At 37.3% G+C, this 18,775-nt stretch overlaps 1 protein-coding gene across 1 annotated transcript in view; it reads right to left on the bottom strand.

Annotated features, from left to right (window-relative positions):
- CTNNA3 (catenin (cadherin-associated protein), alpha 3) overlaps positions 1 to 18,775 on the bottom strand; it is a 561,928-nt gene that overhangs the window by 199,167 nt on the left and 343,986 nt on the right. Inside the window, exon 10 of the mRNA XM_009325826.1 lies at positions 9,588 to 9,680. Coding sequence (XP_009324101.1) covers positions 9,588 to 9,680 — 93 coding nt within the window. The remainder of the gene's footprint in view (positions 1 to 9,587; positions 9,681 to 18,775) is intronic.

Raw genomic sequence — 18,775 nt, 5'->3', positions numbered from 1 at the left:
GAGGCAGAAATAACAGCTTGAGAGTAGGGAGGGAGATCAGGTCTCTGGCAGCACTGATGATGTATGCCAGATTAAACTGGTTGTGTAACAAAGGTGTAAGAGAAGGAATTAAACATAGGAATGTTCAAGCAGACTACCAGCTATCAAGGTTAATGACAATTTCTGCATTAACTTCAGCAGCATTGTGTGTGGACTTAGTTCTAACATGGTAAAACCTACATGAAAAATGTATCACTTCACCAAAATATCATTCCTTTAGTTTTAAAAATATTATTATTAAGGCATGATATGCACTTTTAATTAATCTCTCAATTGAGAGGCTTGAGATGGTACTTAAGAAGATGTCTGATACTGTTAGAAATACTAACATCCGTTTTATCTCTTCCAAATCAGATGGTAGAGAACTCACTGATTTACCATGTTCTCCCCCATTACTTCTGCCCTTGCACAAGACTGCTGTATTTGAAGAAAATAGTATTAAGACAGATAAAAGGAGATGCCACACAGATGGCTCAACCAAGAAGATGAAACAATTGTGGTTATTAAAGTGATATTGGTGAAGGTTTTTATGAGGCTAATAAAAAACTTCTTCAGTGTCCCCCACCATTTAAAGTACCAGAGCAAACAACAAAATAGATGATCGATTTTCTCTGATGAAAAAGTAAATATATAGGAAATGTAAATTGCTAGCTTCAAAAATCCACAGCATCATAAAATATATAATTAAACTCCAATATCTGAAAAATGTAACACATCAAAAGATGCTGCCCTCTTATTAGCTATCAAGTCTCATTTTTGTGAATGAGAATTTTCAGGTTTGTTCAATACAGTACCTACTTTCTAGAAAATAACACAGAAGCAAATAATATCCATCTATCTGTATCAGCCCAAAAGGGCTAAACAATTTAAGCGTAAATCAAACCATAGCTCAAAGGAAAGCCTAAATTCCCCTGGTCATTTTTATAAAGGAAAAACACACTGATAAAATGTTTAATTTTGAGAAAAAAAATTTTATAGGACATTCACATTTAAAGCTTGAGCAAAACATATAGGAAGCATAACAAAGTTATGATCATAGCTTTAAGAAAGAACCTAGAGAACATGCAAACCCTTCTCGGAAATTAGAGCTCCTCAGTTGAATATTTGTATGTGTAGGGCATACTGCTGTCACTGTTAGGCTGCTGAAGGCTTCCATGCTACTTTGCACCAAATTGTAGGTGTAATCAGTGTACTGTGGAAGAGGACAGAATACAAGTGGCTTGTGGACTGGATTATAGGTGCTTTGTCTGGATCTCTTCTACAGACAAACATACACACACACTCTCCAAAAAACACCTCAGTTCCTCAACACTGGGTTCCACGGTATTTCTGAATTTACTGATAAACAAAGACCATTTCACATGACCCTAAAAAACATGCAAGAGGCTTAATACTGTCTGCTAGAGAGATAGGAAAGAAAGCATCACTACAACAGTGCTGAAATTACTAAAATTCAAAGAAAGGAAGGCTGCAGGAGCTGGTTTCTTGCAGGGAGTCTTGGCAGTTTTTGCCATTCTCCTCACTGCAGGTACACATGTCAGTAGACAAGCAGATCTGTAATACCAAAATACAGCAGTCAGGTCCAGACAGTCATGTTGGCATTGAAAAAACAGATGAATTATACTGGACAAGCCAAATACAAAATGTTAAAGACAGCTGTCAGATCAGTATTTGAATGGCCTGGAAATATGACATGTATATATTCCCACTGATCAGCGCAGCTTCTTGCTTACTCTTAATACCTCTTCATGTTACTTGAACTACCACACTGATTTATTTACAAACTCACACAGCCAAAAATTCAGCTTCTATCTTTAGTGGTATACCACATACCAAGCAATACTAAAAATAACTAACAGCATATTAAGTTCCCAGCAGCAAGAAAAGATGGCACTGAGAATTAGAGCTGTATTTTCCACAAATGTGCCAAGTCTTATGCTCTTTTCATTACTATCATTTTTTTAAAAAGTGTTGTAGGAGGGGAAAGAACAGCAAATACAAAAACAAAAACTAACTGCAACAATGAACCCAATATACCACACACTAAGTATGTTAGAAATCAGTGCTCAGGTAACACAGGTCAATACATAGCAAACGTTGTCTGTTCCAGTCTATGGTCAGCAGCGTTGTAGAACAGCGGTAACTCTTTTCAGAGACAGCTATCAGCAGGACTTTTGACTGTTGGCCATGTCTAAACTCCATTTTGGGAGTCAGCCATTTTATTAAGAATTTACTAACAGTAGATTTTGCAGTGTGATTTTACTGAATGTGTTAAATATCATAATCCAAACAATTACTTAAAAGATGACAGATACACTTGCCTAAAACACTTTGATTTGCATTGTGAAAGCGCTGAAAACTGCACTGAGATAGGATGCTTACCAGATGCTTTTGCATACATTAAATATTCTTAGTCAAAGAGTTCTTTCTGTGGGAAAGGTGAGAGGTCCCATTTAAAAAGTAGTAATTCTGTGTTTTATTTAATTTCTGCATTGAATTCTATATTGAAAGAAAAATTACATCTTAGCAAAATGAACCAAGCAAAGCCAGGCACCCAAAACAGGTCCTAACGCACTGCAACCAAAATAATAATCAGCCTGATTTAGAGCAGATAATCACAGGGCTGTTTTCAGGAAAGAAGCAAAAAGAAATATGACCAGAACATTCATCTTCTGTCCCTGAGAGCTTTTAGAGTGAGGGAAGATGAGACTATGCATATATTTTTGTATGTTCCGAAATTTAAACAGAAGTGCTGGAAATTTCTGAGACAGCCTTCAAGAGTGGGAACACACCAAAAAGCCTTGTGTCCTTTCTAACCTATCACAAAGACTGATAGGGGTCTCTCCCAAATCCCCCATGAAGTTGTGCAGGAGTTCGTGAATGAAATCACATTTGATTTGAGCTCCCCTGTAAATAGCATTGAGAACAACATAAGTATTAAGCACTTTCTTACATTTTGATCAGTGAATTCAGGAGTCTAAATAGAAGGTGGACTCTTCTAACGGTATTTGGATGAAGAAGAGCAAATTATTGGGCCCAATGAAGTCAGCCCATGTGACCCTACTAACTGAAGTTGAAGTGAAACAGCGAAGGGTTTTCTCTAAGAGGCAGTTTAGTCTCATAAGCATTGAATCTAACAGACACACACTCTTTTTTTTTAAATCCGGTCTTTCAGTATGGTTATTTTGTAACAATATAATTCTCCCATTTTAAAAGTTGTCAGAAATCTGGTGTGAAGTATTCTCAGAAGGTTTTTACAAGAACTCAAAACTAAGTCTGCTGTCATGAGTCATCACTACAAGTTGCTAGAGTCTAACCTCAACCGTTCTGCATTCCTCAATCCTTTTCATATACCTTCAGAATTATTAATTTAGTTAGATCCTAACTAGCTTTTTGGTGTTTGTTACAGCTTTTCCCTCACAGCTGAACTAGAAGTGTTGTAGGAACGGGACTAACAAACTTAGGCCTCTGTTTCCAAGTATGCCAGCTTAACTTCTTGCATAATATTTTGCTAAGGCATCAGAGGAACTGTAGGTGCAGATGTGCAAAGGAAACGAGGGTGGGAGGGGAAGGGAAGTGTGGGCACTAAATGAACCACAGAAGACATTTCTACTGAAGGAGAAATAGGATAAGGGAGAAACCAAACACACTTAGATATCCATTTGCTGAGTATTACAAACTCAGTAAACCAGTATGAACAGGAAAGAGTAAAGCCTGTGACACGAAGCTTACTGACAATAAACATTTTATTCTTTGTCAGTAAAAAGTTCTGAACAAGCAGTGCAGGGCAGAAATGCTACCACAGGTACCAAACCCGCCTACAATTGGGCACTCTGCTGTAGAACAATTTTAAGATTAGAGGCATCAAGGTATTATAGACATCAAGAGAACGAACACATCAAATACAACTACAAAACAAATAAATCAAAACCGTATCAAATCTCAAATATTTGTTTCCAAACTGAGACACTCCACATACACCAGTGGTGAAACTGAAAGTCAAGACATGTTAGAAGCATGTTTTAAAATAGCATCTTCCCATTCATAGTTTTCCTCAATAATTAGTCATCAAAGCAAAACACTAGCCTCACTGATGTTACACTAGCATGTGAGAGAATACAGAACCAAATGTTCCATGGTTCTCAGGAGAAACATGCCCTTAGGTAGAGTGCCAAGGACTAAGAGGAAGCCAGCTTCCATCTAAGCAACAATAAATATTTCACTAGACAAATTCTGCTATATTAGGATACAAGTCTTGGTCCTCAGCCTCCTCATATAACGGGTGAAGCATGATGCGTAGTTTTACTGGACAGCCTAATTTGTACTGCAAGTTGCTCTTTTTCAAAGCAAGCTGTAAGGTGCCCTTGGCATCATAGCCTGCCAGAGGAGTCAACCACTCCAATCCACTCGGATGCCTGAGAGCCATGAGGTCTTTGGCTGGCTGTGTAGCTGATGCTCTGTCATTAAAGGTCCACTTACTCACCTCCCCTACTTCCAAATGGTTCCTTCAGAATGGTGTAGGACTGTGGTAGGCAAAAAATAGTTTAAATTGTGCACTTATAGGCAGCAGGTAACTGCGGCAGGGGAAGAGGAATATCTGAACTCTCGAGCTCAAGCCTGGTACTAGCTAGCTGCAACTGGTATGTACTGATTTTAAATTCTGTTAACGTCTCAGCTAAACAAAGCTGACACATCCTAAGTCATCCAACTAATAAAGAGACACAAAACAGAGCCACCAATTAGGAGGCGGATCAGACTTCATGCTTCTGGACACACACTTAGATTGGGAAAAAATCAAGGGTTTAGGGGCCCAAAAAGAGGCTGATGAAGATCCTGGCTGGAGAAACAGTCCTGGAAGTGAGAAAAGATCCCGGAGGTCAGGAAAATGTGTGGATACAAATACTGGGAGACACCCAGGGACTTCGGACAGTAAGCCCCAAGACAGGTGACTGCAAGCAGATGTACAGGACAAAACCATCGTAACTTTCTGCCCAACCTTCCTGGACTAGCAGCAATCTCCCCCCTGGGAAGAAAAGTCAAGATCTAGTGAAAATAACACTGTGGGGAAAACAAATGAGTGAGCATGTGGTATCATAAAGCAGGGTAAAAACTGATCTCCCTGGTTCTTAAATAAACCCTAGTATCCAGATCTACCATGGGTTGTAACTCTGTCTTGCTTGTGACAAAGTTTTTGGCCTACCACAAGGTGCTCACTCTTCAACATTTGTACTCAGTAAATGATGTGTAATGGGCACTACTTTTTACCTAATAGCTCCAATAGCTTGAATACAAAGATAAGACTCAGGCAGACAGCATTCTCAGAGCCAGTATCACTATCTGAGCAAGTACGCTTCACATCAGAAGTGACCGTGAATTTAACCGGATCAGCGTGCATTTCATATCCATTGAATCACTGTCTTCCACATAATATATTTTGCATTGACAGTAGCTAGCTATAAAGAAGGACATTTATGTCTTTGCAAACTTCCTCCAGCGGCTTAGAAACTAGTTCTGAAATATGCTGTAATATCTGCTTTACGTTCTGATATATTCCTGGTTAGGTGCAAGTTAAGAAGAGAAATGAGGTGACAGGTTCATATACATTTAAAATAGCTCAAGAAGCACATTCTCTCTTTTTTTTTTTTAAAGCTATTTTCCCTCATCTCCATCTTTATTTTTAGTTTTTAAACACAAAGAGCAACTCAACGTCTAATGGATTTCCTGTTACATAGATTTTCTTCTCACCTAATAGCTTTATAACTAGATAGTTTCTATCTATCTCTCAATACTTAAGAGAAAAACAGAACTCACTAAAAATACTATGATCTGAGGTTCTGGTTATACCAGTGCATACCTTATCTTTTTTAAAATATCTGATAAAAAATATTGCATGGGATTGAATGATTTGTAAAAATTTATTTATCACCAAATAAAGATTAAGCTAAACCATGAACATTCATGTGTTTTTCCTGCATTCGGCTTCCTTGCATGACGTACCAGAACGGATGTGGCTCACTGCAGAACTAATCACCTTGTGCCATTTTGGTAACTTGTAGGAAGCTCTAGCAAGATCTCATCTTCAAAGGAAGTGAGCCTAAACTTCGCTTTTTCAGGTATGGTTCTTCCAAAACAAGCCCAAGTCTCCTGCTCCTTAAAACTCTCCAGGGATCATTATGCTAATAAGGCTCTAGCCAGAGCCCTTTGACATGCTGAAGCTCTTCCCAGCTGCTGCCTTGAGACTAGCCACTTCTGATCTCCACTTTGAAACATCTGTTCCAGCTTTAGGCTCAAGGTCATTCTTTTCCTCAAAAATATCAGCTCAGGATCTGTTTGCATTATTGCTCTTGGCACTCCCCAGCTTCCATTCACTCAAGGAGGAAAATGTCATTCTCTCTCATTACGTGCACCACAGCACCTCCACTGCATGTTTCTGAAAAACATGAGTTTCAGAGAGAACAAGCACACCTTCGCCTACCTTGGCTACTGTTCAATCTTGCTTCTCTGCTCTCCCCCAACACCCTATCCTTATCCCAGGTTAAGTCACATATCTAAGGCCTTCAACTCCATCCAAGATCTGATCAATGGCTTCCTTCTCACCTCCTCCCTCCTTCAGAGCCTGTTGCAGAAGACATCCTTATTCCTCAAGCTTATCCCTCAGCAGAGCTCGCCAACCCAGCAAAACAGAGGCCTACCTTAAGGGAGGTAAGGAAAGAGGACCCAGTATTAACACAGAAGCCAGGTCAAATAACAGGCTAGATCCTCCTTATACACAAACACACTGATTTTTTTGGGTCTTTTCTCCCTTGTTCCTCTTGTTGGGCTGGTGTGCCAGATGTACTTGCTGAACCACCTGAAAGCCTATTAGCCCATAAAAATGTAAGAACTGATCAAGAATTTAGACAGAGAAGCCAGATCCTTGTCTGCTAATCTCTGGTTTCCTATATTTAGGATATTTTTTCCATCTCTGTATTGACAGGTTTACCCTCTATCAGGTATCTTTGCCTATTCCAGAGGACTAACTATTAGAAGAACCAGAGACTTCTTCAAACAGCCACTAAACTGAAGCATAAGGGGAACAAACCCAAGATCTGTATGAGCAAAACAGCTCTACAGATTTATATCCTTGCTGTTCAAAAACAGAAGTTTGTTTGCTTTTGCGGGTTCTTTTCCTCTTCTTTCTTTCTCATGCATTTGATGAGGTCATGATTTTGTTTGCACACCAGGAAAGTACCATGGACTCCCACACAGAACAAGTGACACTGTAGATTTTACCTACGTGACAACACTCAAGAAAATTCTCCCAACCAAAAGCTAGTAACATGAACAGGAATAATTCCTCCTTCAACAAAACATATGCTAGCAGCTCTTTATTTCTTTATTCTATCAATTATTATTGATTTAACATTAAATAATCTTAAAATTCATTTCTCATGAAGTATTCATGAAATTTCAGGAACAGGCATGTCTTTCAGATCGGCTCTAACATACATGCCTAGCGTATTTCATTTATTGAACAGTCAAAATATTTGCTAATAATCTCACTTGAGAAAAAAAATATGGTCAGAGTTCAGAATCAACCCTCTACATTTTAACTACTGTACAGTATAATTAATATAACATAAGCATGTCTATGAATTCTAACAATTAAAAGGCTTTCCTCCGGAGTTTGCCAATTCTGTATCTGCCTTTTCCCCAGTGCTACATGGGAAGTTTTGCTGGTCAAATCTGCAGAACTCCCAAGACTCCAAGGTGTTTTCTGTAGGTGTTGTTTTCGTTGCTGTTTTTTTGGTTGGTGTGTTTGGGGGGGTTGGGGTGTGGGTCTGTTTTAAGTCAACCATTTCAGATTTCAATCCAAACCACGTGGTTCCCCTCAAGAAATATATTTTTCAGAGCATGTAAAAATCCCAGGTTTTACTCTAAAGATTTAAGAACGCTGGGGAGTTCTACATGCAAATTTCCCTGTTCCAAACTCTAATTGATATGCCCTGCAGGGATCCAAGAGAGAATTATTTTCTCTGTGGAGGATTTTTAAATGATATGGCATAATCTGATTTACTGAAAAATGCAGGAACCTTATTCTGCTATTTCTTACTTGGGTAAAATGCCAACTGCTTTCGCAGGGAATGGTCCTTATCTGAGAAAGCAGCAAATCCTGCACAATGAACACACCATTAATAGTAATATAATCTTATCATGTGCATACCACATTCTCTGTTTAGACAGATCTATAATCATCAACTAATTCACCCCAGTCTACCTCAAGCTTAAAAAAAGGGAAGAAAAAACAAACAAACTTCCATTTTACTATAGGAAATTAAAACCCTTATAACTTAAATGGCTGTGGAGAAAATCAGTATTTTAGTCAAAATTAGATTTTAGGAGTTTCTGGTATCAGATGTAATACTGAAAGTGAAGATTTTCAATTAAAAAGCTACATCTGGATGCATATTAATATATTATAAAGGTGCACTGGAGAAACAAAGAAGCTGGAAGAAGCTATTCATGAACTCTTCTTACAAGCCAGCAATCTTCTTACAAAACCAGTAACACATTAAATCAAATAGAGTGGGATGTGAAACACAGAACTGTAAAAGTTATAAAAATAGACATTGAAACTGAATGATTCAAGAGAAAACACTGATCTGTGATATTTTTGGAATATGACATTTCCTTGATAGAAGTTTCTTTTTTCCCCAAGTACTTGCATTTACTCAACAGGCATAAAATGGACTTCTCAAGCTTGTAATTGAACCTATTATTATTATTTGCTCTTCACCTTCTATTTCAAATACATTTAGCACTCAAACACACAAAACATTAAGAATATTTAGGCCACTGCATAAACTATAGTGTTGTTCAAAGAACTAGTGATCTTGAAATTACGCAGCCTCAAGGCTGAAACACTCAGATCAGATTCACATGAGTAAAATCTTTGCTTTAAACAGATACAGCTGCAGAAGTTTTTGTATCTCTAATTCTGAACGTGACAAATACAGAGTGAATACACTTTTTATAAGACAGTAAGTACCAAAAATTTATCTGTAGCTGTGCTGTTTTTTATTCATTTGCTTAAGACAAAAGCTCAACCTTTTGCATTGGTGATAATCAGAAGAATTCATACTTTAACATTTACATACACAAAAACCAAATCAAGTGGTAATATTATTTCAAGTTAAAGGTCAAAATATGTATTGCTTTCTAAGTGTAAAAATACTCCCAATTTGCCTATCATGTTACACTGTTCATTCAATCAGGTTTAATTTTAGAAGCCGAGCAGCATGTTTCTTCAATTGCAATTTTTACAGCTTTTTAAAACTCCCAATCAATACAGACTATTAACAATCCCTATGTTAACCACTAGGAAAAAATAAACAAATTAACTGAGTATTTGCCCTTGATTTATCATTTGGTCTCCATTTACTACACTAAGCTGTGCAACTGGAATGTGAATTTAGACTGAAGGAGCATGACTAAACACCTATGTTGTGTGACAAAAATACAGTGTATGCTCAGTGCACTGTAATGGGAATTAATTGAAAAAGTCATACCTGTGGGCACAAAGTCTCTATGTGATTAGCTGCCATTTGGACAATTTTCATTCCATCTTCGTTTGTTGACAATGAACAAGCAAGATTAGCAACCTTAAACAAACAAACGAACAAACAGTTTTGTAAGCAAGTATTCATCCCCAGACTCTCAAACTTGCCAAAAAACATCTCTGCTAGAAAGCCTTCATTATTTGGGGAAATTAATTTGTCAAAGAACATATTTGAACAAGGAAACACCAGGGGGGGGACGGGGAGGGAAGGAGCTGTGGAAAGAGATTACAGTAACGAGAAATCTCATGACCTCTCCCCAGTTTAGGTTCAGCACATAATAGCTGCAGAGTGGTGTTTAGATAACATCAGGAAATTTCAAAATAAGATCCTAAGGCTTCAGCTGGACTGCTTGTGATCATGCCTGTTAATTTTTCCAGAGCCCTTCAAACCTTAAAGATCAAATAACACCTGCCTTGATTTGTTGTAATGAAATACAGAATGATTTATGCTCTGAGCTATCCACAGATCATTACTTAATTAATGGTACAATTTTCTACTGGAATAGTCATATTAGTGCAACTTACACTGAAAATGTATACGGAAACTTCAAATCCATGAAAGAACAAGTCTATCTTCTATTTTACTATACACCATGGAGATACAGCTTCCTTAAAGGAAAAAAGCTCTTCCATGATGCTCCACAGTTCAACAAGTTTGAAGAGATGAAGGAAGAAGAGCAGTCACTTCAGCTCACTTTAATTCAACATCAACAGGCTGTAACAGACAGGCTTGACAAAGGCACAAGAGGGGTTGGGATACTAGGACCCAGTAGATCTTTTCATCCTACAGAAGTCATATAATGTCCTTACGTAAACGCCTACAGATTTGTTAGTCTTCATAGTCTTCACTGAAGTAGCTGTACTACATATATATCACTACAATGTTAATGTAGATCAAGAACTGCCTGAGAAATAGACCTCTGTAGTGCTGCAAATACCAACATAGATATAAACATAGATATGCATAGTTAATTTGTAATTATTCAAAACTCATGCAACAAGTTCTACAGTCCAGCTGCTGCAAAATAAAAGCAAGTCTTCATTTATCAACATATTAGGATGCTATTTCTAAGAAAGAACAATAGTTCAATGATGATCTATTGCCAACGGCTTTTATTATTCTTAATTGATGTAAACAATTACAAGGAATTAGTCAGTGCGTAGCCAAATTAATTACTTTTCCTATCCAAAATTCAGAAGAGACTAAGTAAGACACTTTCCGAAGAAGATAAGGGCTAGAATGCATGGCCTTCTATGTATGCCTGTGCCTACATAGAAATATTTTATGAACCTATCTCCAGTATTCCAATACAACTCACTGGTTCCCCACCTGTGTGATGTGTTATCTTGTCCACATAAAAAATAAAGGTTAAGACTGAAGAAATCCAATTTTCATAGATGCATTCAAGCTGTATTCTCTTTTATTTGAAGTAAACTGTCATGGGTTTTTTAACGTAATATTTGAGAAAAATTGTTTTTGATCCTACGCTTCCCCTCCTGACTCTTCAGCTGTAAGTTACCTACAGATGTTTTGGTACCATCATAATACAACTCTAAAAGACACTATTCCCTCCCCTCCAAAAAACCCAGTTCTCTTTCTTTGGATTGAAGATCAGGGTTTTTCAATATTGGTTGCAACAACTAATTCACGTTGGTTTCAATATTTTAACTTCTTTGCCCCAGTTACTGAGCTTCTTGTGTATCCCAAATGTAACACTGCATTCATTCACACTGCATTAATATACCATCATATATAAAAAGCAGCACTCTACAAGGTTCAGTGCAAATATTATCGATCTATTTCTTAAAGAGCTCCTCAATGCCTAAAGCAGTAACATTTCAAAGGTTAAAAAAAAAAAAGGCAATACAAGCCATTCCACCAGGACAAAATAAACTCTCTCAGCAGCTTTTTCTCTTTGCTGTAAGATTCCTCAGGTTTTCCAATTTAATTTCAGCATTCCCAGAAAAACTTTACTTTTAATTTCTTGGGATCCACTGCAAACATGCAATACGTAGCTCCTGTTTATCAGTACGAACAGTTTTAAGATTGAGTTCTCTGCTGTAAGCAATAAATGTTTTGTTCCTGCCTTGATGTGCAAGGCAGATACAGAGACAGCTTAAAACAATTTTTTATCCTGTTTCACAGGACAGAATGTTGCACTGGCTGAAACATCTCAGTACAAATCCAGTCCTTGACATAAATTGTGTCACAGAATCACAGAATAATAATTTAGGTTGGAAAAGTTTTCCAGAGGTCATCTAGTCCAACCCCCTGCTCAAAATACGAGAATGAAGTCTAAACCAATCTGTGCCAATAGCTCTATGTAGCAGATCAGCAGCTGGGGACATATGATGTATATGTTACCAGATCATGTTGAAGATTAGAAGGATCAAAAAGCATGGCTCTTCTCTGACAAAACATGCTCCGGTTGGGAAGGATCTCTTAATCCATAAGTATTCTCTTTTATTTGAAGTCAACAGCCATGGTTTTTTTTAATATATATAGAGAGAGAGAGGAAAAACTGTTTCTGATCTTACGCTTCCCCTCCCAATTCTTCAGCTCTAAGTATTCCTTGGTGATGGCCCAATTCATAATAGTATTCTCAAAGCACGAGCAGCAAACTAAGGATATAAGCATTAGGAATTTATGTTAAGCCACTTTACAATGACAAACAAACAGAGGTCTGTATTATTTACATTAGATGTCTTTTAAAAATCAATAAAGTTAAAGAAAGTAGTATTTGGCTACTTTAGAATAAATACATTTATTGTGTCACATTTCTGCTGGGTATTTGGAATTCATACTACAGTGCTATAGCAACAATGAATTTAGTCCTTTGCCTTTCATTTTGATCGACATTAGCAAATCTTTTGTTTCCATTAGAAAATGGGTAGAATTTTCTTCTCCTGGCATTTAAGTGGCACCACTTTTCTACAGGTAGCTTATGCATAAGTACAAGGGTTCTCTGTCAATCTCAGTAGGTGATTAGACTAATAGCTATTCCACCCAAAAGACAATCCAGATTCCAGTAAGTCATTAGCATGGTCCCAACCATCAGTGCACTCTCTGTTAGTATTTTCCTCACCAGCTCCTGAAGAGATCTCCTTAACACAAATCCAAAACACAATAATCCACATAAATCAAATGGAAAGAGTCAAATGGGGTGTGGGGGTGTGTGTTTGTGTGTAATTTTTCCAAGCATAGGGCAGAGCATTTGAGAACCTGAAGTCTCTTTTGAAGCTGTAATGTTGCTAATAAGGATGACAAGCTGTTTCATCAACACTAAATGCCTATAACCCATAAGAAAACCAAGACCTAGCTCAGAGAAGACCTATCACCTTACCTTCCTGAAAGTATCATGCACATCTTGGAAGGTTTCTCAAGAGCAAAAATCCTTTATCATGCTACAGTCTCTCCCCTAAGCTATATAAGCTACACAAATACATCACATTTCTTTTGTATTCTTCGAGAGTCACTAGCTTCCCTTAAAGGGACTTCAAGCCCAAGTACACTGCAACTTCAAAAATAAGTAAAATTGCAAAATGAAGAGCCCATGATTCCTCTCAGTCAGCAAATCATTCTCTTTCTGAAGAGCAAAGTTTGTCAGGACAAAGACAAAGCTTTGGTCTGATTGAAATCAGCTCCAACAGAACTTTAAAAGAAAAAGCCATCAGAAATTTTTCGACTTTTTTTTTTTTTACCATGTGAAAAAGCATTTTTTGTTCAGCTTGTACTACTCAGTGCAACGCGTCTATTTGTAATCATTCTCTCCAAACATTTCCAAGATACTACGAAGCAGTTACACAGCTCTTCCTTGAAAACATGAAGAACAGTGAACAAACCATCCATGATGAGTTTTAGCAACATCAATTAATACACTAATTAAGGTGCAGTGGGAAGAGGAAGACTTTAAACTAAGCAGATAAGTGCAGCGCTGATAATAGATAAAATACTCCATTAGCCTGTCGGATTTTTAGATTATGAAGGCACCAAAAACTGTATTGATACCCATCATCTGTACACAAAACATATGCCAATGCACATTTCTTTCATATTCCTGAAGTTATTAAACAAGCTTCTTACAGGCACTTTAACTTGTGTTTTTATTTTTACTATTGACTGAGGGTTTGCCTTTCTTTATTGGGGGAAGGGGGTTCCTCTTTTTAGAATTTGGTGAGCCACCAACTTTTCAGGATAGAAATTGTGAAGAATAAGACCCGTGTCTACTATGCAATCAGTTAAAAAAAAAAAAGTCAACTAATCATATTCCTCTCACTGACTTACACATTACATGGAGCATGCATGTATACCTAGGAGAGAGCACACGTGGAAAAGTTTTTATCTGAAAACATGTGCATTAATTGATTTTAACTGCTAGTCTGCTCTCCTCCAACTATAAATGAAAAAAGGTACTTACATATTCTTTGCTTCTAATTTTGTGGTATACTTAACTATCTTCTACAAGTTTATTATGTGTTCTTAGCTAGCTTTATTCATGAAGCCTTAAAAATGCTTCTGAGGAAAATGACTGTTCATACAAAGAGATGCCATGGAAAAACTAGGAAGGTCAACAACAAATAATGACTCTATACTTTTTTAAGTAAAAGGCTACATTGATGTATGTATGTCTTCTAGTCGTTGCTGCATTTTTATATGCATTTATGATTATTATTTGCATTTTGATGAGCTTAATAAAACTTACATTGACTAGAGTATTTGTTTAGAGTGAAAAAACATATTCCTGTGGACTGAAAACTTACCTCCAGTGTGCAATAAAGTAATATCACAATGTTGCTTGTTTTCCAACCCATTTTCTACGGTGAAACTTAATTTCTTTCCAGATCAAGTCAAACAGTAATGTTGAGCTATTCATAAGCTGCTGACAGAGTTTATATGTTATTTTTGCATTGTTTATAAGATGCTTTAGGATACTTCAGGTCAGAAGTTACACTATTACTTTAATTTTATTAGTTTTTACTTTTGTGGGACTAAAGTTAGAAACTATACTCAAAAATACATTTAACATATACTGTGTTGCTTTCCCTGTCTCTTTTAGCTTTTCACCTTCTACTCTTCCAGTAAGATTCTCGAATCTGCTAATTTAACTACTGTGGGGCACTACATATCCGCAAGCCTCTTCACTCATCTTTGGGTTCCTTTTGCACTTCTCTTAATTTTGCATGTCTCTTATCTCTTCCATTTTCTGCAGAACTGAATTACATAGTACTCCATTAATGCCATAATCACTACTGATTCGACAAAATTAGCTCTACATTGTACACCAGAGGCTTATCACTGCTCCTGTTCAACTGTAACCAACTACCACCAACTACCTTGTTAACATGAAGAAACTCCTCGGAGTATTACGTAACTTTAAATGTCTCCTGTAATGTTATTTGTCAAGCATGCTAAAGATTTTACTTCTGTAATTAATTAATAAAGGGTATTTGAATACCAATGGACTAGACTGTTTTGGGTTTTTTTAACCAACATAAATCTGGAAGAACCCACTGCAACCGGTTTATTTCAACTTCCATGTGCTCAGAAAAGTCTTATCTCAAACAAGTTAATTTAGGAGATTGTTTTGATAAACTGGGCCTCAACCAAAATAAAAATAGAAAGTAAATTAAACACAATACTCTGAGGCAAAGATTGCACATGTGTAAGGGAGAATTCTGCACAGTAACATTTCAGAAATAATTTCCTTTTCAATAAAGGTGTCAGGCTTGATGCAGAGCCCCATTAAGCTTTCTCTCACTGCTTTGGGTCACAGTAAAGACAGCTGAAGAACTAAGTGAAGGATTTCCTCTCTAGACCTCAGTGTGCAGAGCCCTGGTTACAACCAAAGAAAAGAGATTGTATTTGGATTACATTTGTGCTCTGGCAATCCAAGTTAGCTGAAGAGTTCACTAAATACAAACTGTCTATGGGTGTGACCTGTGTCTCACTGACAGTTTCTCAAAAAATGTGCCATCCACACCAGCACCAGACTTAATCTACTGGAATAACCACAAAGTGGCCTTTGATATCTGAAGAAAGGTCCTTCCATGGGCCCAAACATAACAGCAGGTGAAAGATCTAACTGTAAACTACTTTATGAAACCTCTCCCTTAGCACCATTTGCTGAAATGTTAGCAACAGAGGGCTTTCCAGCAGTACGACACGAGTACAGAAATATAAAGAAAACTACCTGAAAAGGAGAATAGGACAAGCAAAGAACTGACTAAAACCTAAATGTTTTACTGCTTTGTCCCTACCTCTTTCTTCATGCAGACAGAAAAAAATGCCAGTATGAAGACAAAAATTTATTTTAGCAGTAGACAGAGGTGTTGTATGTTACATTAAACCAGAAGAAAGCATGGTTTTCAAAAGGAGGAAGTGACTATCCAATTCTATAATCATGTAACCAATAACCAACCTTCTGATTTTCCTTACCTCAGCCTGACAACAAACATAGCAAATAAGATAGCAGTTAACCATGGAGCAAAAGAAAGAGGCCATCAGTCATGCACAGAATTAGCCAATTCCTTAAAATATCTAAGAAGAGGAGTGATCAAAACTCACTGCCAGAATATACAGTCCTTGAGGGAACTGGGCACCACACACACTGAAGTGCTTTTGAACAGATTAGTGAGCTGGGCTCAACTGTCTGACATTGACCTGACACTAGCAGGATTTGATAAACATCTGTCACCAGCGAAAGCCAGTAAGGATCAAGGTGGATCAACCAGTTCTCAAAACAAATACAACATCTCAAATTCCAAATATCCCATATATTTTCCAGTTTTTAAATAAAATACCATCTTACGAGAGGCAATATTTTGCCTGTTCCCCCCCATCAACTGATCTTTTTGTATCCTCTTAGGTGTTTCAGTGTAAACTTTCCAAATACCTCTCTCCTCCTGCATGAACATTTCTTTTTTCCTTTCCTCCCTGCATGAAACCCTCTATTCCCTGCACCTAAATAATAAAGAGGCAAATACAACACATATAATAAACTATCACTAGAATACTCAAGATTTCAGGCCCTTTTCCTTTATAAAACAAAGGTAAGATTCAAACATATGCATGAATATATACTCATTTATTTTCTTATTACTCATTCAAATATTCTACAAAACAATATCCATTACTCTTGTTTTAAGGATTTTTCTGTTAAATAACATATGGTTTGTCATACAAATACCCAAGCATACTCGGGTGACCTTTGTTTCCCCTAGCCACAAAATCTTAGACTCTTCCTGTTGTCAGAATCAATATCTTCACCTCTTTGCCTCTGACTGGTTAACCGAGATGGAAATTGATCCCAAGAGATGCAGCGTATTTCCTCCAAGATGCATACACCCTCTATTATTTAAATCAGCGTGAGCTAAGAAGACTCAGTTTGCTAACTAAATGAAACCACAAAGCTCTCACTTAGCACTTAATAAATATTAGCGGAGCTGGAGAGGAAACAGACTTCTTTCCAGCAGCGTAATCACTTAGTTACAACGCCAGAAATTCTTTCATTTCAATGTGTTTTCAGTTCCTTGGAGAAGTAGGACACCTGACAAATAAAACATTAAATGATTGTTTTTGAATGAGAAACAAAAACACAGTTCCTGTAACAGTTCTTAAAAGAGTTCAAAATAGAAGCAGTCCCCTACAAAAATTAGGTATTTATCCATTTACAAAACCAGCTATGCTTTAAGCACATTGTTCTGATGCAACACCTGGATTGGTTATACATGCTACAGATTTAGATTTTTATAAATAAAAGGTCAATCATACTAAGTAATTTGACAATACATGAAAAACAGAATTCACCTCTGGAAATTTACGAAGAACCACCACTCAGAAATGTAATAAATACTGTATCACAAATAGTTACCAAAAAATCATGACATAAGAGGCAAGGGGAACCCACCAACAAATCCACAGATAATCAACGAAAATGAAAGATCAGTGCAACAAAACATACCTCCAGAATTTAATTCATCTCGGGATCAGCCCTTCACAGAACTTTTGCCTCCACAGAAAGTATGGCAATTCATTTTATATCTAACATTAATATTGACCACTTGCTTTGGCAATATAGAAAGTGTATAGGAGTACAGGTTTCTGGAACACGTATTTTTTGCACTAAGAAGCAGTTAATCTACATTCTAGTTCATTCCCAACTACCATTATTATCAACTTCTGCTACAGAATTATAGATTTGTGTGGTGCTTGAGCACTTACAATCAAATCTAGGATGAGAATAATAGAAGAGTCAACAATAACACATTGAGGGTCAGCTACAGCTGAATAAAGTTTGACATGCAGAATGTTAACGCACATTAGCTAGAAGCATAAATGAACTCTTCAGCAATAAAAGAACACTTTCACCTCCAGAGTTGAAAGGAAACAAGACAGGGAGGTACAAGCATATGCTTACTCAATAATACAAATTCAATTTGTCGTATTACCAGAAATAAAGTAGCTCACATCAGCCATAGAAATTTTGATATTAATTTTCACACATCCACCATTAATACTTTATTTTCTGCAGGACACAGTACCGTATTGCAAATTGCATGTGACAAATTCAAAAACAGTGAAACTGTTTATCCTCTAAGAATTACTATAGAATTCAGCATGTCCAATTTCTCTTAGAAAAATAAATCTCTTCTTGAGACAACAACCAAAATTTCATGATGATGGGTTGTCCTTTTGTTCACAGAGCTAAGAGCAAAAAGACTACCTTAGATCCTTAATCCTGAAATCAGTGCAGCAACTTTGCATTTCCCTGCAAACTACTGAACAGAAGTTCAATGATACTAGCAATAACCAAAGGAGTACTAAAACATACCAATTGTAACAGACGAGGCCCATGTGGCTGTGCTGTAAGCACAGACAATGCCCCAGGAAAAGCTCCAGAAGCCAGCCACGGGGAGGGGGCCGGTGTCACTCTCCTTGACTGACTAATGTCTCAACCACTCCTGCAGCTGGGGTGAGAGAAGACTCTAGAAACCTTAGGCTGGAGCCAATAAATAGGGGCGCACGTGAGCCTCCTTAGGGTGCACTCCACACTGACACCCTCCTCCTTGTTGGCAGGTCTGATCGCTGGATCCAGGATTGGCGATCTCTCTCTCTCTCTCTCCCCCTCCCCCTCTCCT

The sequence above is a fragment of the Pygoscelis adeliae genome, unplaced genomic scaffold (assembly GCF_000699105.1).
Source record: "Pygoscelis adeliae isolate BGI_AS28 unplaced genomic scaffold, ASM69910v1 Scaffold4, whole genome shotgun sequence".
Classification (NCBI taxonomy): domain Eukaryota; kingdom Metazoa; phylum Chordata; class Aves; order Sphenisciformes; family Spheniscidae; genus Pygoscelis; species Pygoscelis adeliae.
This window is presented reverse-complemented; position numbering and strand designations above follow the sequence as displayed.